The sequence below is a fragment of the Ambystoma mexicanum genome, chromosome 8 (genome assembly GCF_040938575.1).
Source record: "Ambystoma mexicanum isolate Mex_15411 chromosome 8, UKY_AmexF1_1, whole genome shotgun sequence".
Taxonomy (NCBI): domain Eukaryota; kingdom Metazoa; phylum Chordata; class Amphibia; order Caudata; family Ambystomatidae; genus Ambystoma; species Ambystoma mexicanum.
Window position 1 is genome coordinate 1474808670 of NC_090929.1, and position 17983 is coordinate 1474826652.

At 45.2% G+C, this 17983-nt stretch overlaps 1 protein-coding gene across 3 annotated transcripts in view; it reads right to left on the reverse strand.

The window, feature by feature from the left end:
- The window catches only part of LSR (lipolysis stimulated lipoprotein receptor), a 624987-nt gene that overhangs the window by 455211 nt on the left and 151793 nt on the right, over nt 1-17983 (reverse strand). For all 3 annotated transcript variants that reach the window (XM_069611646.1, XM_069611644.1, XM_069611645.1), the window contains exon 3: nt 2962-3081. In XM_069611646.1, the coding sequence (XP_069467747.1) occupies nt 2962-3081 (120 nt within the window). The remainder of the gene's footprint in view (nt 1-2961; nt 3082-17983) is intronic.

Sequence of the window (17983 nt, forward strand, 5' to 3'; positions counted from 1 at the left end):
AACGTACTGCAAGATAACGTACTGCAAGATAATAATTTACTGAAAATTCATTCGTGCAACTGCAAAATAATGGGAGCCCACGCCTAACCTTGTCAGATTACTCAACTTCTACCTTTGTATTCAAAATACACACTAGCCAAGATTAAGCCTCAGTAGAAGAGCGGGAAGCTCGAAACACGTGTCAGGCTGCACCAGTTCTGATTAAACCACTCATTTAATTTGCATTTGCTTATTATATGTGTGTGCGCAGTTTGAGAGCAAACCCTTTCTTGCTCTACATTTCCACCTTTGCCAGCTTCATGATGATTCTATCATCCATCATCACTTTACATAAACTATATCGTTTTCAAGTGTTCTCTTTTATTATGGCATGTTGTGTCCATCTGTTTGTGTATATATCTATGATTACTGCGTTATGGCACATATCAATACAATTCGCACTCTGACGGGCAGAAATTTTTATTTTCATTTGGTGGTTGCTAATGTGTCAGATTCAATATTGAGATCTTGGAGCAGTGGTGTCAACCATGATAAAAGTAGACTCGTATTGCTCAGATCTTGGATTGAAAATGTATGGATTGTAACCTTGGGACTCTGTGGGTGGCAAACTGGGGTTCTATGTTTGAAAAATGTTGGCTGATTGATTGTGGCCAATTGAATGTAGACCATTGGCAAAATAAAAACAGATAATTGCAACGTTGTACAAGTCTGGAGCATTATTGTAAATTGACTGTAGACACTTGCAACATTGTCAAGATTAAGACCACCATTGTTCGAAACTTTGACTTCAGTTATTTATGGTCAATGAAGGAAATGATTTCATACATGCTAGCTATTTGGCCAGAATCAAGTCCTTGCTCGAATTAGATATCTAATAAGGTTATAATGCTTGAATGCGCATGGACACACAAAAAGCATTATGCGGCATGTAGTCATAGGACATGTCCACTCCAATGTGGTATATTTAGTCTTGCTGCAACTCCTGCACTTGGGCAGGGGAAAATGACTTGGTGTGGGTCTTCTTTGACAAATGAGGCACAGTGCTTTATGGAATTTGTAGTCCTCAAGGGACAATGCACTATGAACACTTATTGCAAAAAGTAATAATTAGGCAAGCGTACATTCTGAGAAATGTGCTAGACCTCCAACTCTACAATCGTTCACAATTATTTGAGAGATCAATGCTTCATAAGTAACACCTCAGATCACAGCTGTGCACCGCAGGCTCCAGTTTAGATTTCTGCCCCCTCCCACATTTCAATTAAAAAAAAGAAATTACCAGTGTGACCTTGCCTGACTCAAAGTTTGCTTTTTCAGTAGTAATACAGCAATCTCTCTCCTCTCCCTCAGAACATTAACTTCTCTCGTCCCTTCTCCACCTCATGTATTCTTCTAGACCGTCACGACTTTGCTCATAATGAGCTCTGAACTGACAAATCGTTCTGAATAACCTTTCTAGAAATGTGGTCTGAACCGAGGCTATTTTAATATGCCGACATACCCATTTGTGCATTAAGATTTTGCATCACGGTACAGAATGAACGCAGTCATATGAGACCCGGGAGCTTGAAGGTCACTTCGCACCATTGTATGGGGCATCAACATGCATCAAGACTTATTCCTAACCAACACCCTGTCCTGGGCACGTAGATGGGCACATATGGATATCTAGTATATATTAACAATTTGTTTAAAGCGCTGACGTAGCTCCAGAGCAGCAGAGCATTTTTGGCAATTGAGGATGCATTTGGCATGCGATTGCAATATTGGTTTATGTAATGCGGCAGCATGATGGATGCAGTTGGGACATGGGAGGCTGAAAGTGGCATAATAAAGTTAAACGTATTGGCTTTAATGCTTGTTTTTCTAGTACTCACTTCATGTTGCATCAGACAAAAGGTAAAGGTAAGCTGCAGTACCCTTCCTACATACGACTGAAGTGCTGTGGTGAGGTAAAGTATTCATCTATAGCACAGAGCTTTCAGAAGTTACATCTTCACTTATTCAGTAACCTTCTGCAGGCTGACTAGCCAATTTACAGAGAATACAAACTGGAGAAGTAGGATACCCGACATCCTGCATAGGCCTGGGCATATATTTGTAGTGTTAGTGTAGCTTTTTCTAATTAAGGGGCACCAAAGACCTTGCAATATCTACCTTTGCCACAGCAGAGAGGTCATACAATGTACAGAGCAGCCATCTAATAGTCTTCCAACAAGTAAAGCTGCATACACATTATATGGACTATCACTACCTAAACAATAAAAACTTCAAGAAGCCAAATTTAGAGCTTTGCAACATTATGCAAAAAAACCAGACACACTGAAGCCCAGTGCTCCACATAGGATTTTGAAGTGCATGCATTTTACTCCCTATTTTTTTTTTAAGTTGGGAGAAAAATTCGTTTTTAGGGAGTCCAATTAACAATGGGAGCATTTTAAAAGCAAGTAAAAATGTTTTAACTGGGAAATGGAAATGTTTTTGTAATAATTTATTTGTTCCAAGGTGTTCATACAGAATAAGATACAGGTTTACTTCTGATCAGGCAGTAATAGCAATTTATTCCTGTGGTACTGCGTGCACTAGTCCAAACATATCCATGGAGCTGTGTGAGTGAAAGCAGGGGCAGAAGGTGAAATGTGTCAGTTTCACATTTGTTACAAGTATTTTTAGTCCCCATTTTTATTTTTGGGATTAGTTGCCTATTTTTAGAGAGTAAAAGTGGCCAATACACCCCTTATCTGTAGGGCTGCTCAAGCCTGAATATGTTCCAACATTATCAAGTACACAACTACTTCAAGGCAACTGTCCGGACAATCATCAGGCCACATTTACCAAGGAATGCTCCTGTTCTGCTTTTATAGATCTGCAGGAATTTTGTTCAGCAAAAGAAAGGCCATCATGTCATAAAAGAGCAGTAAGATGAAAGATACAAAATAATACATAACTTTCACATCTTACCCAATACAATTAGTTCGGCATAGGCTTCATTATTGCCTGAAAGATCCTGAGCAGAAAACACAGAGCAATAATAAACTCCACTGTCGCCCCAAGCAGTCTGTTCTATACTGAGATCAGCATCTGAAAAGAGAGGATGGTGTCAGTGGAGGCAATATGGTGGCAAACACAAAGTACCAATACCCAATTATACACACCATTTTTATTTTTATTCAGTAACAACCCCAATCCCACAATGTGGTCCTTCCTGCTGAAGGGGTGTATGTGGTAAGCTTTAGTTTGCATTTACTTTTGTCTAGGTAACATAGAAGAAAATATTTGTGTTCATATTTATATCCCCTTGTGTGTGATATTCTCCTCAGCTAGTGAGTCCCCCAGTACTATTTGCTGGACTTTGTTTTTTTTCTGACTCGTGTGAGTGGGAATGCTTTTCCACACTTGCCCATTCTTGTTTTGTACTCTGGGCACACGTTTTGGGTTCTTTTTGATAGGTCACTTTCCGCCACCTTTTACTAGAGCATCTGTAATTTCCTATTAGAGCGCACAGGACCTTAAGTGCAGTGCTACTGGAAGCTCCTTGAGCTTCCCTCTTTGGCTTTATTTTTATTCCTTGCGAGAACTACTGTTCCCAACGATAGCAGGGTACATTTATCGTACCTACACTTTTCTTGTGAGACCATCACTCCCCAACTTATGTTGAGTGCTGACGGGACACTCCCCCCCCCCCCCCCCCCCTTTCCCCTGTAACTTTTAAGTTACAGTAATAAATCCATCCGAGTGGCTGGTGGCAGAAGCTACTTTTTCTACCAATTTTTGAAACTTACAACAGAGGCTGCATTTGTAGCTGCGGTAGGGGTCACATGGGAAACCATTGAGCCAAGATGGTTCAGATCTTTTTTTGCCAACAGACGATAGTTTGTTCTTTCTTGGTCCTTCTGCCGTGCTTGGTGGGGGGAGATCCCGATGCGTCTTGTCTTCACCGGAATCCATTTGTGAAGCCCGCCTGAAGGCACCAGTGTGGCTGGAATAACTCAAACGCCACTGGTCTTTGTCCTGCAGTGTGCATGCTGAGATCCAGTTCTACCTGGCTGTCCCAGGTTTGACTAACACCATGCATGTTGAATGGCTGGGTTCCAGCATAAAAGGCGAGGGGTCTTGATGCTGAAGCCAGAGTCAACCACTGGCAGGTCCATTGCGAAGAGAATGACGTCTGTAGCTACCTCGAGAGACCACCAGAGCCATCCGATAAACTGCTGCTGCTCCAGCTCTCTTTTCCAAGCAACAGGGAGGCTCCAATCCAGACGACTTCCTACCTTAGAATTGTGGGACCAACCAGTATGAAGACTGCCTGCATTTTCAAGCCATCCCATGACGAGCTGTGACCTTCACTGTGACCTTCCACTGTGAAGTGCATCGCCTCCCGAAGACCAAATCCTCCCGAAACTTTGGTTGACTCATTCCGGACTTTTAGAGGCAAGATTCTGCTCCTTGAAGTCCCCCCGCATCCAAAGGCTGGGCTGAGGAGCAAGCCAAGTCGACCGGCTGTAAACGTTCTTTGCTGGTGCTTTGAAAAGGGAGTCAAAAGCACAGAACCGCAAATAATTCTTTGACGAGTGTCTGAGAATTCTTTGCTGCTGCAAAGATCCACCCAGTGTCCCTTCTTCAGTCTGCCCGAACACGAATCCCGTGACCAGGTCTGCTGCATCGTGGAAGCTCCGTTGTGCAGCTTCTTCATGCTTAAGGTAGTGAGACTCTTTGTAGAACATAGCTATAGTTAGTTAATTCCTTCCAAGTATTATTTGCCAAGTGCTTTAGTTACCATGAATTGGTTCCAACTATTCTACACGTGTGTGCAAAGTTAGTTTACTTAACAGTATTATCATTCTGTGATTGCTGGTTGATGAATACTTTTGCTAACCTAGAGAAACTCTTTCCCGGACCTGCATTCCAACTTGAGGTTTACCACTGAATTAAATTACTACTGCAAAAGTCCTACTGTATTTATGTATAGCATTTTCCCTTACTTACCTGAATTCGAAAAGTGAACTTAACATTGCCTAGTATGTGTAATAAATACGAATATATTTTATAGAGCTATAAGTGTGTAAATGTCTCGACTGTTGTGTGCTCAAAAGTCTTTGTACTCTTCTACAGCCCTTCGATCCTCTAAAATGAGCCTGTCTGCTCAGCCATAGCTACCAAAACTTTAGGGTAGTTAAGGCCCGAGATGGAGAACTGTAGGTTAAAAAGGAGTGTCTTCCACAGTCCTACTTTAGGTGTACTTTAGTAAAACTCTCTAACAAAGTGAACATTGGTAAAGTTAGCATCCCCTGTTTCCACATGCATTGCCATCAGTAGTTGCCGATACATTGGTGGTGTTGGGGCAGGCCCCCTCCTATTATGCACAGTCAGTCACAGATTGTGTCAACACCAGCACCCCAAGTCAGCAGCGGTGTACACAACACAGAATTCAATTCCCATAGTGCCTGAAGGGGCTGAGGTCATACTAACTCAGAGACAAGGCAGAGTCCCAGATAGTTGCCTAGAGGGACCTCTGTCCCTCAATGCATTAGATATTGCTGGGAGCCCACAGGAACACCTCATTTCTTTCTATGGGTCCTGTGAAGGAGTGACTTGTATGGGAGAGAAAGTGTCAATCACAGACTATTCTCATTTTACAGCAAAGTAGAGGAACTATCTGAAGGCTGGTGCCATATCCAAGCGGAGACCAGGTGGGAAAAATGGTTACATGGGAAAAACAAATTAAATGAGCCTCAGTGAGTGCCTGTGCTTGCAGGCACGCATACAGGGCGTTAAGCAAAGTTTGTATGCAGTACTCTCTGGGAACACTACAAACAATTCTGACTACAGGTATAGGAAACCCAACCTTTGGTATAAGCTTGTACTACACAGTTTTGGTAGCGTGTTGAGCATCCAGGCTTATCTCAAGAGGGGTCAATGTGAGCTGTATTGGAGTTACACAGAGATTTACAGTTACAAGTAATAAACTCCTACACTCAAGGTTTCTTGAATAAACAATTATCAATTTATCAGTCAGTTAGCATAAGCCGCCTTCAGAAGGGAGCAATATAACAGTAACACTCAAATACACTTCATGATATACACATAATATCTCTAAATCAGTAGATACCCTTTTGGGATGGCCCACAGCCACTACCTACACCCTCAGGTGACTTTAATTGCTAGGGTGCTGGGGACATTAATATATCACTGTTGCATTTAGAATCATATAGTAATAAGTCAAAGAAAGGAAAAGATTTAGAACAAACAAGAAACCACAAATATTCTTTAGCAGGCATATACTTTCAGGTCCCCCAATAAGTCATTCAGTGGAAGAGGCTAAGGCAAAAGTCAAAAGTCTACGTGAGTTGAAGCACTTCTTTGTAATTAAGTGGAAAGTCTTTGCACAATGGTTTTAGAAGTCTTTGAAGAAAAGAAGAATCAAATGTAGGGCCACAAGCTGTTTAGACTTGTGAGTAGTAGAAGATGCAAGAAACTCTACAGCAAGATGTACGTTCTCTTAGACTTTGTATAGTACCTTAAGAAAAGATGCAGCAGATGACTCCTGTTTCTGTGCAGCTCTTCAGGTCTCACTGTTCCTGGGCCTCAGTCGTGGGGACAAGAGGGAGGACGTCAGGGGGGGGGGGGGGGGCGGGGACTCCTACACTGAACTGGGACGGTCAAAACTTGCAACCAGCAAACTTCACTTTCAGTGGCTGTTCAGTGTTTCAGCTCCTTGCGTCTACCGCAAATCGCAACACCGCGGTTCCTGGCTGTCGAGATGGACTTTCCTTGCTTCTGGGGTCCCGCTCTCTGTTGAGGGGGCTCAGGCTCGGTCAGTCCTGCGAGTCTGGAGGATCTTCCTGGAGCTCTTGGCCAACTTAAAAGCAACACACAAACTGGTGTTCCTCACTCTACAGTTTCCAGCAGCAACTCTGTGGAAATTCAACCAGATCCCAGATGGATGTCCAGGTGGCTTACTTTGGAGTTGATTGGTCCCACCAACTCAAGGGGAGAAGTCGTCCTTGCAGGGGCTTCTCTGTTAATACGAATTTGGAGTTTCAGCACAGCAGCAGGGCTTCACTGGGCAAACCAACGGTCCAGGAGTTGCAGCAGGCGTCCTCTTCAAGTTCTTCTTCGGTTACTTCGTCCAATGGTAGCCTGCCTTCCAGGCCAAAAGACTAGTCTTTAATTCAGTTCTCTCCCATTCTTTCCAGCCTATCTGTCAATCACCCAGCAGGGTGGCTGTCCTTGCCGGACAGTCAGCCGGCCAATCACCACAGAGTGCATTTGAATCTCCTAGGAGACTAAGCACAGGGAATTTCGGGCACCTCCCTCACTTCCTGCCTACCCCAGACACCCTGGAGCCAGAGGCGGGCTTCACTCGTGAATCCCGCCAAAGCGAACAATGGGACCAAACCTGGTTTGGCGCTCAGAGTAAATCTCAAGAAGGACCTTTCCACAAAGAAATGGCGTAAGAAGACGACCAGGCCATTTTGACAAAAATGGCACCCTTGGGTGCTTTACTGCAGCTGCGGGTGCAGCCCGCTGTAAGTGCACATCATGGTAGTTATAACGGTAACAAAAAATGTTACATGAGAAGCTAGACAAAGGGGATACTAGGTAGCCCCTCCAGCACCCTATTATAAGATAGTGTGTGCTGGATCTAGAAAGCTACAAATGCAAGTAAAGTCAATTTCACTTTACTACTCTGGGAAACCTTAGTTTATTACCAGAGAAGGTAGTTAAACCTTTGGGAAATATGAAAGACTTCCCTGTGCCACTGCACTGAAAGTGCTGTGTGACAATGTAAAAGATGATGACTAGGGAGTTTGTCAGACTCCATAACCAAAAGAAACAGTGTACAAAATCACATTAAAATACATGAGTGGGGAAAAAAAGGGTCTCTCTCCAGGTTAAAAAAGTCCTCAAAATCCAGCAAAGTTGCTGGTGGTCTCTAAGGTGGAGGGAATTAACACATTTCTTAGAATTCTCCCCAACACTGGGACAGAGAGAGAAGGTGCAGCAAAGGCACCATGAAAGTATTTACAATGACAATTCTCACATTTAGCACACGCTACAAGACATCCTTTTAACTGCCAATCCTGGTATATATTGAGCACAGCCAGCGTGAACATGTTTTTACAGGACAATACATGCATGTATGTATTGTTGGCCACAAGCATCAGGAATATTTCTTTTAGAGGTAGTGCTGGTATACATTGTGAGCACAGGCATCATGGAAGTGTGTTTTACAGTGGCAAAGCTGGCATATTGTGGGTACTGGTATCATAAAAATAATTTTGTTATTTGAAATCGTTTTTATTCAAGAAAGACTGCCAATGTAAGAGAAGAGAAAGAAAATGCAACAAACAGGTGGGCAGTCACTTCACTGTTCAGAGCTCCACGTCGATCCAAGTCTGTCCATATTATCCATCCTATATACAGAATGCAAAGGGGTGGAACTCCGTTCCCAACACAGCTCGTTGGGTATTTATTCTCATTTGGCTTTGCCAATTCAACATTCAGAGGACTAAATGTACTGTTCAAACAATTCACACACAAGCACCGCTTTGTCCGACCCTCAGCGGTTCACATATGCTTGCCGGTCATGCCCACATATGCTTATTCGGTCCCTCAAGAAACTTCCATTTGAGAAGGATGGCTTTGTGAGCTGCAACAATAATCTGCAAAAACCCAACCACATTAGCATCATTGTGACAGTCTTCCACATCCACCCCAAACATAGATGTAGGTCTCGGCATCAGGGATGCCGCAGGGATTTTACTCAGCTTTTCATTAACCGTTAACCAGAACCTGTGGATAATAGGGCAGGACCAAAATAAGTATCCCAACGTTCCCCCGCACCCTCTCCAGTAATTTGGGGGAATGCAGATTATTTCATTGCAACCATTCTGTATAGATGAGTTTAAATTATATTTCCAGGTTTCCTATATTGTACGAGACATCTTTTACCAATGAGATGTACGCATAAATGTCTGCTCTATCTAGCAGAGTATCAAGATCCCCGTCCCACTGTTCTGCCAACACTGTATTCCTCCCTCGATTGTTTGGGACACTGAGAAGAGAACAGGATTTATGCTTTGGGAAAACAGACATATCTGCTGCAAATTCTAGTTCACAACCCATGGGCTCTCGAAAAAAGTTATCCTCTTTGACCGGAGACAATCTGACACCACAGCCCGGTGCTTTTGTCAGGCTGTTCCAGTCCCAGCACTACCCTAGCCTCAGCATGGCCTCTTCAAACAGGTCAAGCATGCGCACAGGTCGCCAGGCCTCTAACCGTAACAAGCTTCCCTGTTCTTGGGAATGTGTCAAAAAGAGCACTCTAGGACTAAGCCAGGGCAGCACAGATTTAACATCGACCCCAGTCTTCAATAGGTGAGACCAGTGCTTTAGAGACGCCCAGGACCCAAAGGTATCACAGCATTAGATCACATACAGTAAAACATTAGGTAGTTCCAGTACAGTCCAGTCAACAGTAGGTACATAGGTAATCATGCATATTTGTTAAAAAGTCTAGTTTTGACTTGTTTGCGAAATGCAAGGTAGGAAGGTTTGTTCCCGATGGTGGGAGGGAGCATGTTCCATAGTGTGGGCGTGATGACAGTGAAGCAGGAGCCCCCTGATTGTTTTCTGTTGAATCTATATATAGTAAGTGAGATGAGGAAGTTGAACTTAAGGTTTGTGGATGGGGTTTCTTGGAGATGCGGTGCGTGAGATAGGGGGGGGGGCTATGTTGTAGAGGCAGCGGTGAGTGGTGGAGAGTATTTTAAAGTCAATACGTGCTTTGATGGGAAGCCAGTGGGCTTCGCTTCTGATTTGGGAGATGTGCTCTGAGGGTTTGAGGGCCCCAAACTGCTCTGAGGGCATTGTTCTGTGCGAGTTATAGTTTGAGATCATTTTTGGTCCCTGCTAAAACGTCATTGCAGTAGTCAAGTTTGCTACCAACTGTTGCTCTAGCAAGAGTGAGGCAGTTGCTAGGGGTGAGGAATTTTCTAGAGATTGAGGAGTTTGGTTGAGTATGCAGCAGAAGAGGTCATTGCCTTCACGCGTTTGTTCAGGTTGAGTTCTGCATCTAGGTAGACTCAGTGTTTTCACATGAGGGGAGACAGGGATGCCGTTTCTGTCGATGGAGGAGTAGGCAGAATCAAGGAATCAAGATGTTTGAGGTGGCGGGGGGGGGGGGGGAATCAGACAATGAGTAGCTCAGTTCTATCATTTAGGCATAGGTGGTGGTTTGCCATCCATGCCTGTATGATGTTATTGATGTTTGCGCAGTTGTGGCCATAGGTACCAGATAGTTTGAGGAGGATCTGGGTGTTGGGTTATTGAGGTTGTCAAGGCAATCAAATGGGTCCTTAGTGTATGTGTTGTAGAACATGGGTGAGACGCAGGCTCCCTGTGCAACACCACAGGGAACTGGGATGGGTCTGCTGCTTCTGTGCTGGCGAAGACCCTAGAGGTTCGGTTGCTCAGGAAGGATTTAGCCCATTTGGCTGCTTCTTGGGAAAAGTTGAAGGAGATGGTGAGGCAGGGGCAGAGGATATCGTTGTCTACGAGATCGAAGGCCGCCGAAAGGTCAAGTAGCATGAGAATGGCGAGTTCTCCTTTGTCGCGAATGAGGTTAAGTTGTATCTTGAGATCGAGGAAGGCGGATTCCATGCTAGGTCTTGGTCTAAAGTCGGATTGACGTAGACCGAGTTTCGAGTTATAGGTAGGCAGTGCAGTCAAGGATTTTAAAGAGGAATGGGACTGTAGTGATGGGGCGGTAGTTGGTGGGGAGAGTGGGATCAAGGGAAGGTTTTTTCAGTAGCGGTTTGACCCAAATTTCTTTGATGGAGGTGGATATGGTGTAGGTGCTGAAGGAGGCCTTGATACATTTAGTAATGGTGACGGCCAGGGGCTCGGGACAGAGTTTGATAATGTGTGTGGGGCAGAGGTCACTAGTGCAGTTGGAGGCTTTGAAGTGTTGGATGATGGTAATTGTTTCTGCAATGGTGATGGGGTGAATTGGAAGGTGGGGAATGGAGGGTGCGGGTGGGGAGGATGTAGGATAGAAGGGTTCGGCTTGAGGGTTCTGTGCTTTCTTGAGGATGGTATTATCTCTAAGGTTCAGTATTTTGTTGGCTAGGGTGGATTGTACCAACGTGCACCAGACTTTGTATTTGAGAAAAGTTGAGACGGGTGGGATTGGGGTTAGTAGTTCTTTTAGGATTTTGAAGAGCTCTTTTGTGTTAGACTGAGTGCCTAAGATGCAGGTATTGTAGATGATGGCTTTGGTGTTGATGAGACGAGTTGGCGCAGATGCTGAAGGCATCTTTGTTGCTGGGGGGAGGGTTTTTCTGCCAGATATGTTCTTTAGAATGCTTAGTTTTGCTTAGATTAGCTAGGTCTTCGGTGAACCAGTTGTGGTGGTGGTCTTTTTTCCAAGTGCTAGTTTTGAGAGGGGCGTGACGATCCAATGTGTGGTGCAAGGCAGTGTTATAAACTGAGAGAATGGTCTGTGGGTTGCTATTAGGGCATGTTCCGAGGGAGGTCCGAATGGTGGGTTCTAAGAGTTCCTTAGTAAGCTTTTTTTGTGGGTCTAGTGGTGATGGGTTGGTAGGTGGTAGTGGGTTTTTCGGTGGGGACATGGAGGTCTAGGGAGCATAGGATCAGGGAATGGTCTGACTAGGGATAGGATCCAGTCAAGCGTGCAGCCTTTTGATGTGGGTGGGTACCTGGATCACTTATTTATTTATTTTAATTTTTGTAACGCGCCAACATGCCCGTGGGCCTCAGGGCGCACATAGAACAAAACAAGACGAGGACACGCAAGACAGTGGAAAAGGAGAAATGGGTCAGGACATTATTCCAAGTTGAAAAAGAGTCTTGACGGCACGTTTGAACGCGGTGTAGCTCTGGATCTGCCGTATACCTGCTGGAAGTGTGTTCCACAAAAGGGGACCCTGAGCATCCAGTGTTGTGCCTCCAAATTTGGCCGTCCTGAATTTGGGATAATTGAGAGTGACCGCCAAAGAAGAACGAAGGTTCCTCACGTTGGGTTTGATGCCTATACGGGATGACAGATTGGGCTGCTAAAACTGAGGCATTTATGGGTCGTAGTAAGCATCTTATGCGTTATGCTTAACGGGTAGCCAGTGGAGTCTTTTCCTAAAAGTAGAGGTGTGTGCGACGTGACTAATTGAAGATGTTACGCACGGCATTGTTCTGTGCCACTTGTAAGGATTGAATATTAGAGGCTGTGGTGCCCGCAAGGAGGCTGTTACAATAGTCCAATCTTGAATTTATCAATTCAGTGGACAATAGAGCACAGTTCTCTTCCGATATGAATGGTCGAATATATCTGATTCTCTTGTTTATAATACAACTAGATTTTATGCTGGAAATATGGGGTTTCATGGAGAGTACCTCATCAAGAACTACTCCCAAGGTCTTGACTTTCTTTTGAACTGTGATGGTGTTGTTGGCAATATGAAAAGAGGCGTAGTTAGGATCCAGTTTTGTCCGAGTGTTTTTAGATGCCACAATAAGGAGTTCAGTCTTTTTATCATTAAGGGCCAGGGAATTACAAGCCATCCAATCTTGTATGGCTTTATATATTCGGTTAATGGTTGCAGAGTCACTACTGTATGAGCCACTCAACTGAATAACAACCTGAGTGTCATCGGCGTAGTTTGTATATTGCACTCCTAGTTTGTTCAAAAGATCGAGAAGGGGCCGGATGTAAAGGTTGAAGAGAAGCGGCGCCAGACAGGAGCCCTGAGGGACGCCACATGTCTGAGAAATAGGGGAAGATTGTTTTATCACCCACGCAGACCCTTACCATTCTGGGACCCAGAAAGGAGGCGATCCATTTGGATGCAATTGCAGAGCAGTTGGCGACCTCTCCGAGCCTTGACACTAGTAAGCTGTGATCGACTAGGTCAAAGGCAGCGGAGAGGTCCAATAGCATGAGCAGAGCAGCTTGGTTTTTGTCAGCTATGCTAGCAAGTGTAGATTTGAGATCAAGCATAGCTGTCTCAGTTCCATGACGAGCCCTATATCCCGACTGACGGGTGCCCAAGATATCGTATTTTTCAACATGGGCCTGTAGCTGTAAGTAGGCCAGTTTATCAAGTATCTTGAGAACATAGGGCACGTTAGTTATGGGTCGGTAATTGTCATTGTTGGCTGGGTCTAGGCCTTTTTTCAGTAGAGGAGTGATCCATGCCGACTTAAGCAGGTCCGGCACGAGACCCTCATCAAAGGCGACGTTAACCAGTTTGGTGATCCATGGGACCAGGGTCTCTAATGACTCCTTAAGAAGACTTGTATGACGTTAATCTCTTGGAGCGTTGATGCAAGTGCCAAGGCCAGGTGATCGGCTGGGTCAGCGAATTCAAGATTGAAGTCACTAAGGAGCAGGAATTTGATATTGGGTTTCAGGAAGGGAGCAAAGAGTAGCGGTATGTCAGAGTTTGGTGTGCCAGAGATGTTGGGCTGGCAGTAGATGAGTAGGATGTTCGTCGTGGTTTGAGGGCTAGGGTTGATCCTGGCGAGTAGGATTTCGTATCCAGTGAGAGGGGTCTGGGCGGGCGGGGGCGGGGTTGTCTGAGGGAGGTTTTGGAGATGGCGACTCCACCACTGTGGTTGGCTGGTCGGTGAGGAGTATGGAGTAGTGGGGGGATGGCAAGGGATAGTTAGGGTCCAGCTGCTTTGTGTAGCCAGGTCTCTGTGATGGCGAGCAGGCCAAGGTTGTGTAGTAGTAGGTAGTGGATATCTGTGGCATGTGCGCAGATCAAATGGGTGTTAAGGAGGGCACATGCTAGGGGCTTAGTGAGGGGTGGGGGAGGGTTTTAGATGGTTGAGGGGTGTGTGGCTGGGGTGCGGAAGTGTAGGTGGTGGGGTGGTGTAGAGCGTGATCTGAGTCATAGGAGTCTAGTGGTGCCTAGGGATGCAAGTGTGGTGGCATTAGATGGTTGTGAGAGGGTGGGTAAGTGTGCAATGTGGTGTGATTGGTGTGTGGTAGGGTGGATGCTGAGTGGGTGTTTGGGTATGGACTTTTGCGGAGTATGTGAATTCAGGGCGGTGTGCGTATGTATATTGAATGTAGTGTTTGAAAGTGTAGGGGGGATAGGTTGGCAAGTGAGCCTTGAAGTGCCAATCCAGAGCAGGGGTGGAGCAAAGAAGGATGTGTGTTGGGATTGTAACTGAGTTGTGGGTTGAGAGTGTTGACAAAGTATGGTTGTGCAGTGGTATGTGAAGGAGTCAAATTAGTAGCCTTTTATTGTGTGCAGGCAGGTGTGTCGAGCAACTGGGGTGTTTCTGTGCGAGTAGTCTGTGTCTTGTATTGGCTAGCATCACAAGGTGCGTTAGGTGGCGCAGGCCTAATGTGGGTACGTGGTTGAATGGCAGGTAAAGAGGGTTCTGTGGTAGGTGTGCTTGTAGATGGAGGAGTACAGTGTGAAGTTGGTGCAGGTGGAGAAAATTACAGTGTGCGCAAAGGCACTAGCAGGGCAATAAGGGGGAGGTGATTTTGAGGTGTAAATGGGAAGGGGGTGTACATTTGGGGTAAATGTTAGGGGAGGATTTGCAGGACAGTGAATGTGGTGGGATGTGTTGTGTGGTGTGGGTCGGGTACATGTTTGCAATTGAGTGGTTGTGAGCATTTGACAATGCTGGTGTGAGCGAGTGCTTGCCACACAAGGGATGAGTACTCAAAGGCATACAGGGGACAAATGAGTAACAGGATCAACACACTAAGGGGTGTCCCCCGGATGGACCATTCAAAAGCAAATACAAATTTAGTGACCCAGTCTTAACTCATACTGGGTCCCACTCCGTAGGTTATTCACATCACCACACAGAATGTAATACACAGTGCACTAGAGTTTTCATTTAATATAAAAAAGTTTTTTTAAATTTTATTGCTCAGGCATGAGTCCTACGTTTCACTGAGTAAAACAAACCACATACAAACATATATTGATGAGGAGAATTTAAATATGCATCTAATAACATTATTATGATTAATTCATAAAAGTTCAAGGTGCCACAGCCACAATTCTCTAAGATGGGGGAGACCGGGCACACATGCTGTCTTCCTGACCCTATCTGGCTAACAAGTCACAGAGATACTACATAAAGCGGTGTCACCTTATACAAATTCTAAAATTACTTCAACATGGCGAAGTGATTTGCACCTGGCCAAAAAACACACATCCCAGGAGCGAGAGCAGCTTCATGCTTTGGCTTGTCAATGGGGCATGGTGCGTTGCATTATGGGTGGTAAGCAGGTTGCATTTGTAGTTGGGGGTAGTAGTGGATGGCACAGACAAACTATGTGCCATCAGTGGGCTTCTTAGGGCGTTTAGTCCCTGTGGTGAGGCTTTGATGGGCATCTCAATGGTGCTTGTCTGACTCCTTGTAAGGGGTTGTGGAACCAGTAGGTGTAGGAGTGTGCGTTTTTGGAAAGTCGGTGTTTGTTTATTTGATCAAGCGCACCAAACCCTTAGGTAGCTGGGCGCAAAAAGACAAGTAGACTTGAAGCTTAGTTACATAATAAGTAGGTTACATAAATACAGGAAATATTCAGAATTACTCCCACATTAATATGTACAGAGAATGGTGGTCGCATATGGTATTACAAGATTGCAGTCAAGTGATGCATTAGTCACAGATACAGATGAGAAGGGCAAGTCCTAACCGGCATTAGGTAGAAGGTGCAGTCACACTACACGTGAGGGACAAGACAGGTTAGGCGTCATTTGTACGTATCCAGGTGAGGACTTTCCGTCTAAATCTGGAGTAAGGTTGATCCGTTCTGAGATCTAAGGAGAGTGCATTCCAGGATTGTGCGGCTATAACCGGGAAGCTAGAGCCGCCAGCAGTGGTACGTTTAAATCTAGGGATCTCTAAGGTGTAGGCATTGGCAGATCTCATGGGGCCGGAGGTAAGTCTCTTGTTTATTCTTTCTACGAAATATGGTGGAGCCATGTTGTTCAGGCATTTAGACGTGAGTGAGAGTGTTTTAAGGAGGATCCGGTCATTAATCTTAAGCCAGTGGACATCTCTTCTAAATGTGGAAATGTGATCTCTAATGGGGAGGTTTAAAGCTGCTCCAAGGGCATTGTTTTGAAGTCTTTGCAATTTGTCAGTAATGTACTTATTAGCTCCCGCGTACAAGGCACTATAATAGTCCAATCTGGATATCATGAGTGCATTGGCCAAGGTGATGCAACTAGTATCAAAGATAAATGGTCTACAGGCTCGGATCAGTTTGCAGGTGTAGGCTGTTGTGGATGCTAGTGAGTTGACTTGCTTCTAGTGCAGAGTCGAGGTAGAAGCATAAAGTTAACTACGGGCATCACCTTGATGTTATTGTCAATGTTGAAGGAGGCATAGCTGGGGTTAAGTTTAAGGGCTGTCTCTGAACCTAGGATCAGTAACTCCGTTTTGTTGTCGTTCAGGCAGAGGCCGTGGGATGCCATCCATGCCTGAACGAGGAGGTATATCTTGTTTACTAATGCAGAGTCCTCCAGAAAGTTGCCCGAAAAGGGAATGAGGATCTGGGCGTCATCTGCATAGTTAGTGTAGGTGACGCCCAGTCTATCCAACTTGTCAAACAGTGGCTTAGTAAAGATGTTATACATGGTAGGTGAAACACATGATCCCTGAGGTACGCCACATGAAATTTGTATAGGGTCGGAAGAGGCTGACTGGGAGAAGACTCATTGTACGGTTGGCTAGGAAGGACTGAACCCAAGTTATGGCATCACTTGAGAAATGGGCAGCCGACCTAAGGTGGTTGCATAAGACTGCATGATCCACCAGGTCAAACGCTGAGGAGTAGCACTGATTTCCCGTTATCTTTCAACTCGTCAATTTGTGTCTTAAGGTCTATTAAGGCTGTTTCCGTGCCATGGAGAGGGCAGAAACCAGATTGGCATGATCCTAATAGAAGGTTAGCTTCCAGGTAGTCCTGTATTTGTAGGTAGGCTACTGTATCGATAATTTTAAGTAAGAAAGGGACTGTGGTGACTGGTCTGTAGTTGGTCGGGATGGAGGGATCTAATGTTTGTTTTTTGAGCAGTGGGAGTACCCATGATTCTTTGAGATTATTGGGCACCGAGTTGGTCTTGAAGGAGGCATTAATGATCTTCGAGATGAAAGGGGCTAGATCTCTAGCTGCATCCTTTACAATTTGGGCTGTGCAGCTGTCTCCTTTGCAGTTTGAAGGTTTTAAAGGAGAGTATGATTTTCTTAAATCTGAAAGGTGGGGTGGTACTGACCGGAGTGACTGGTGGGGGGTTGCTACTCAGGTAGGAGCAATGAGGCTTTCTTGTTGGCAATTTTGAGTTGCAGGGAGGCAGTTTTATTCGCCAGGGCATTTTGTATGTCAGTACACCAAGGCTTATCTTTAGGAGTGCCATCAGCCTCTGGTACTTCAACAACAATACACTTTCCCATCCCCAGCTCAGGCAGCGGACTGACAGGCCTTCACACTGAATAGTTAGAACTATCTCATTGTATCACGCAGCAGGCAACTATAAAGGAACGTGAATAGCCAAGAGCGAGTAGGGCTGCGCCTATCCCTCAAGGACAATCTCCTAGGAGCAAGGGCAGAGGTCCTGAGCTGCCAAAACAGCCCCATTCAGATTTAGGGCCCCAGTGCCCCCATGATACTGGTCACTATATTTGAACTACCAGGTGCCCACCATTAGAACTCTGAAATCCATCACAAGGTGGCAGATTAGTGTGTTCCTGGCAGAGGGCAGGGGATGGTTAGGAGGAGGGGGGGGGGGAGGGGGTGATGCCAATGGGGGCACAAAGGTGCTGGATGTCCCGCAATTTGTACTGCGTGGTGCACAGGGCGAGTGTAGAGGAGGTCCCAAATAAAACCTGCACTCCCATCGTCCATTTTGAAGTTCCAGGAATGTTCACACCGAGATATGTGACGTATGACGAGCAAATAAACCAGCAGAGCCGCAGTAGGGCT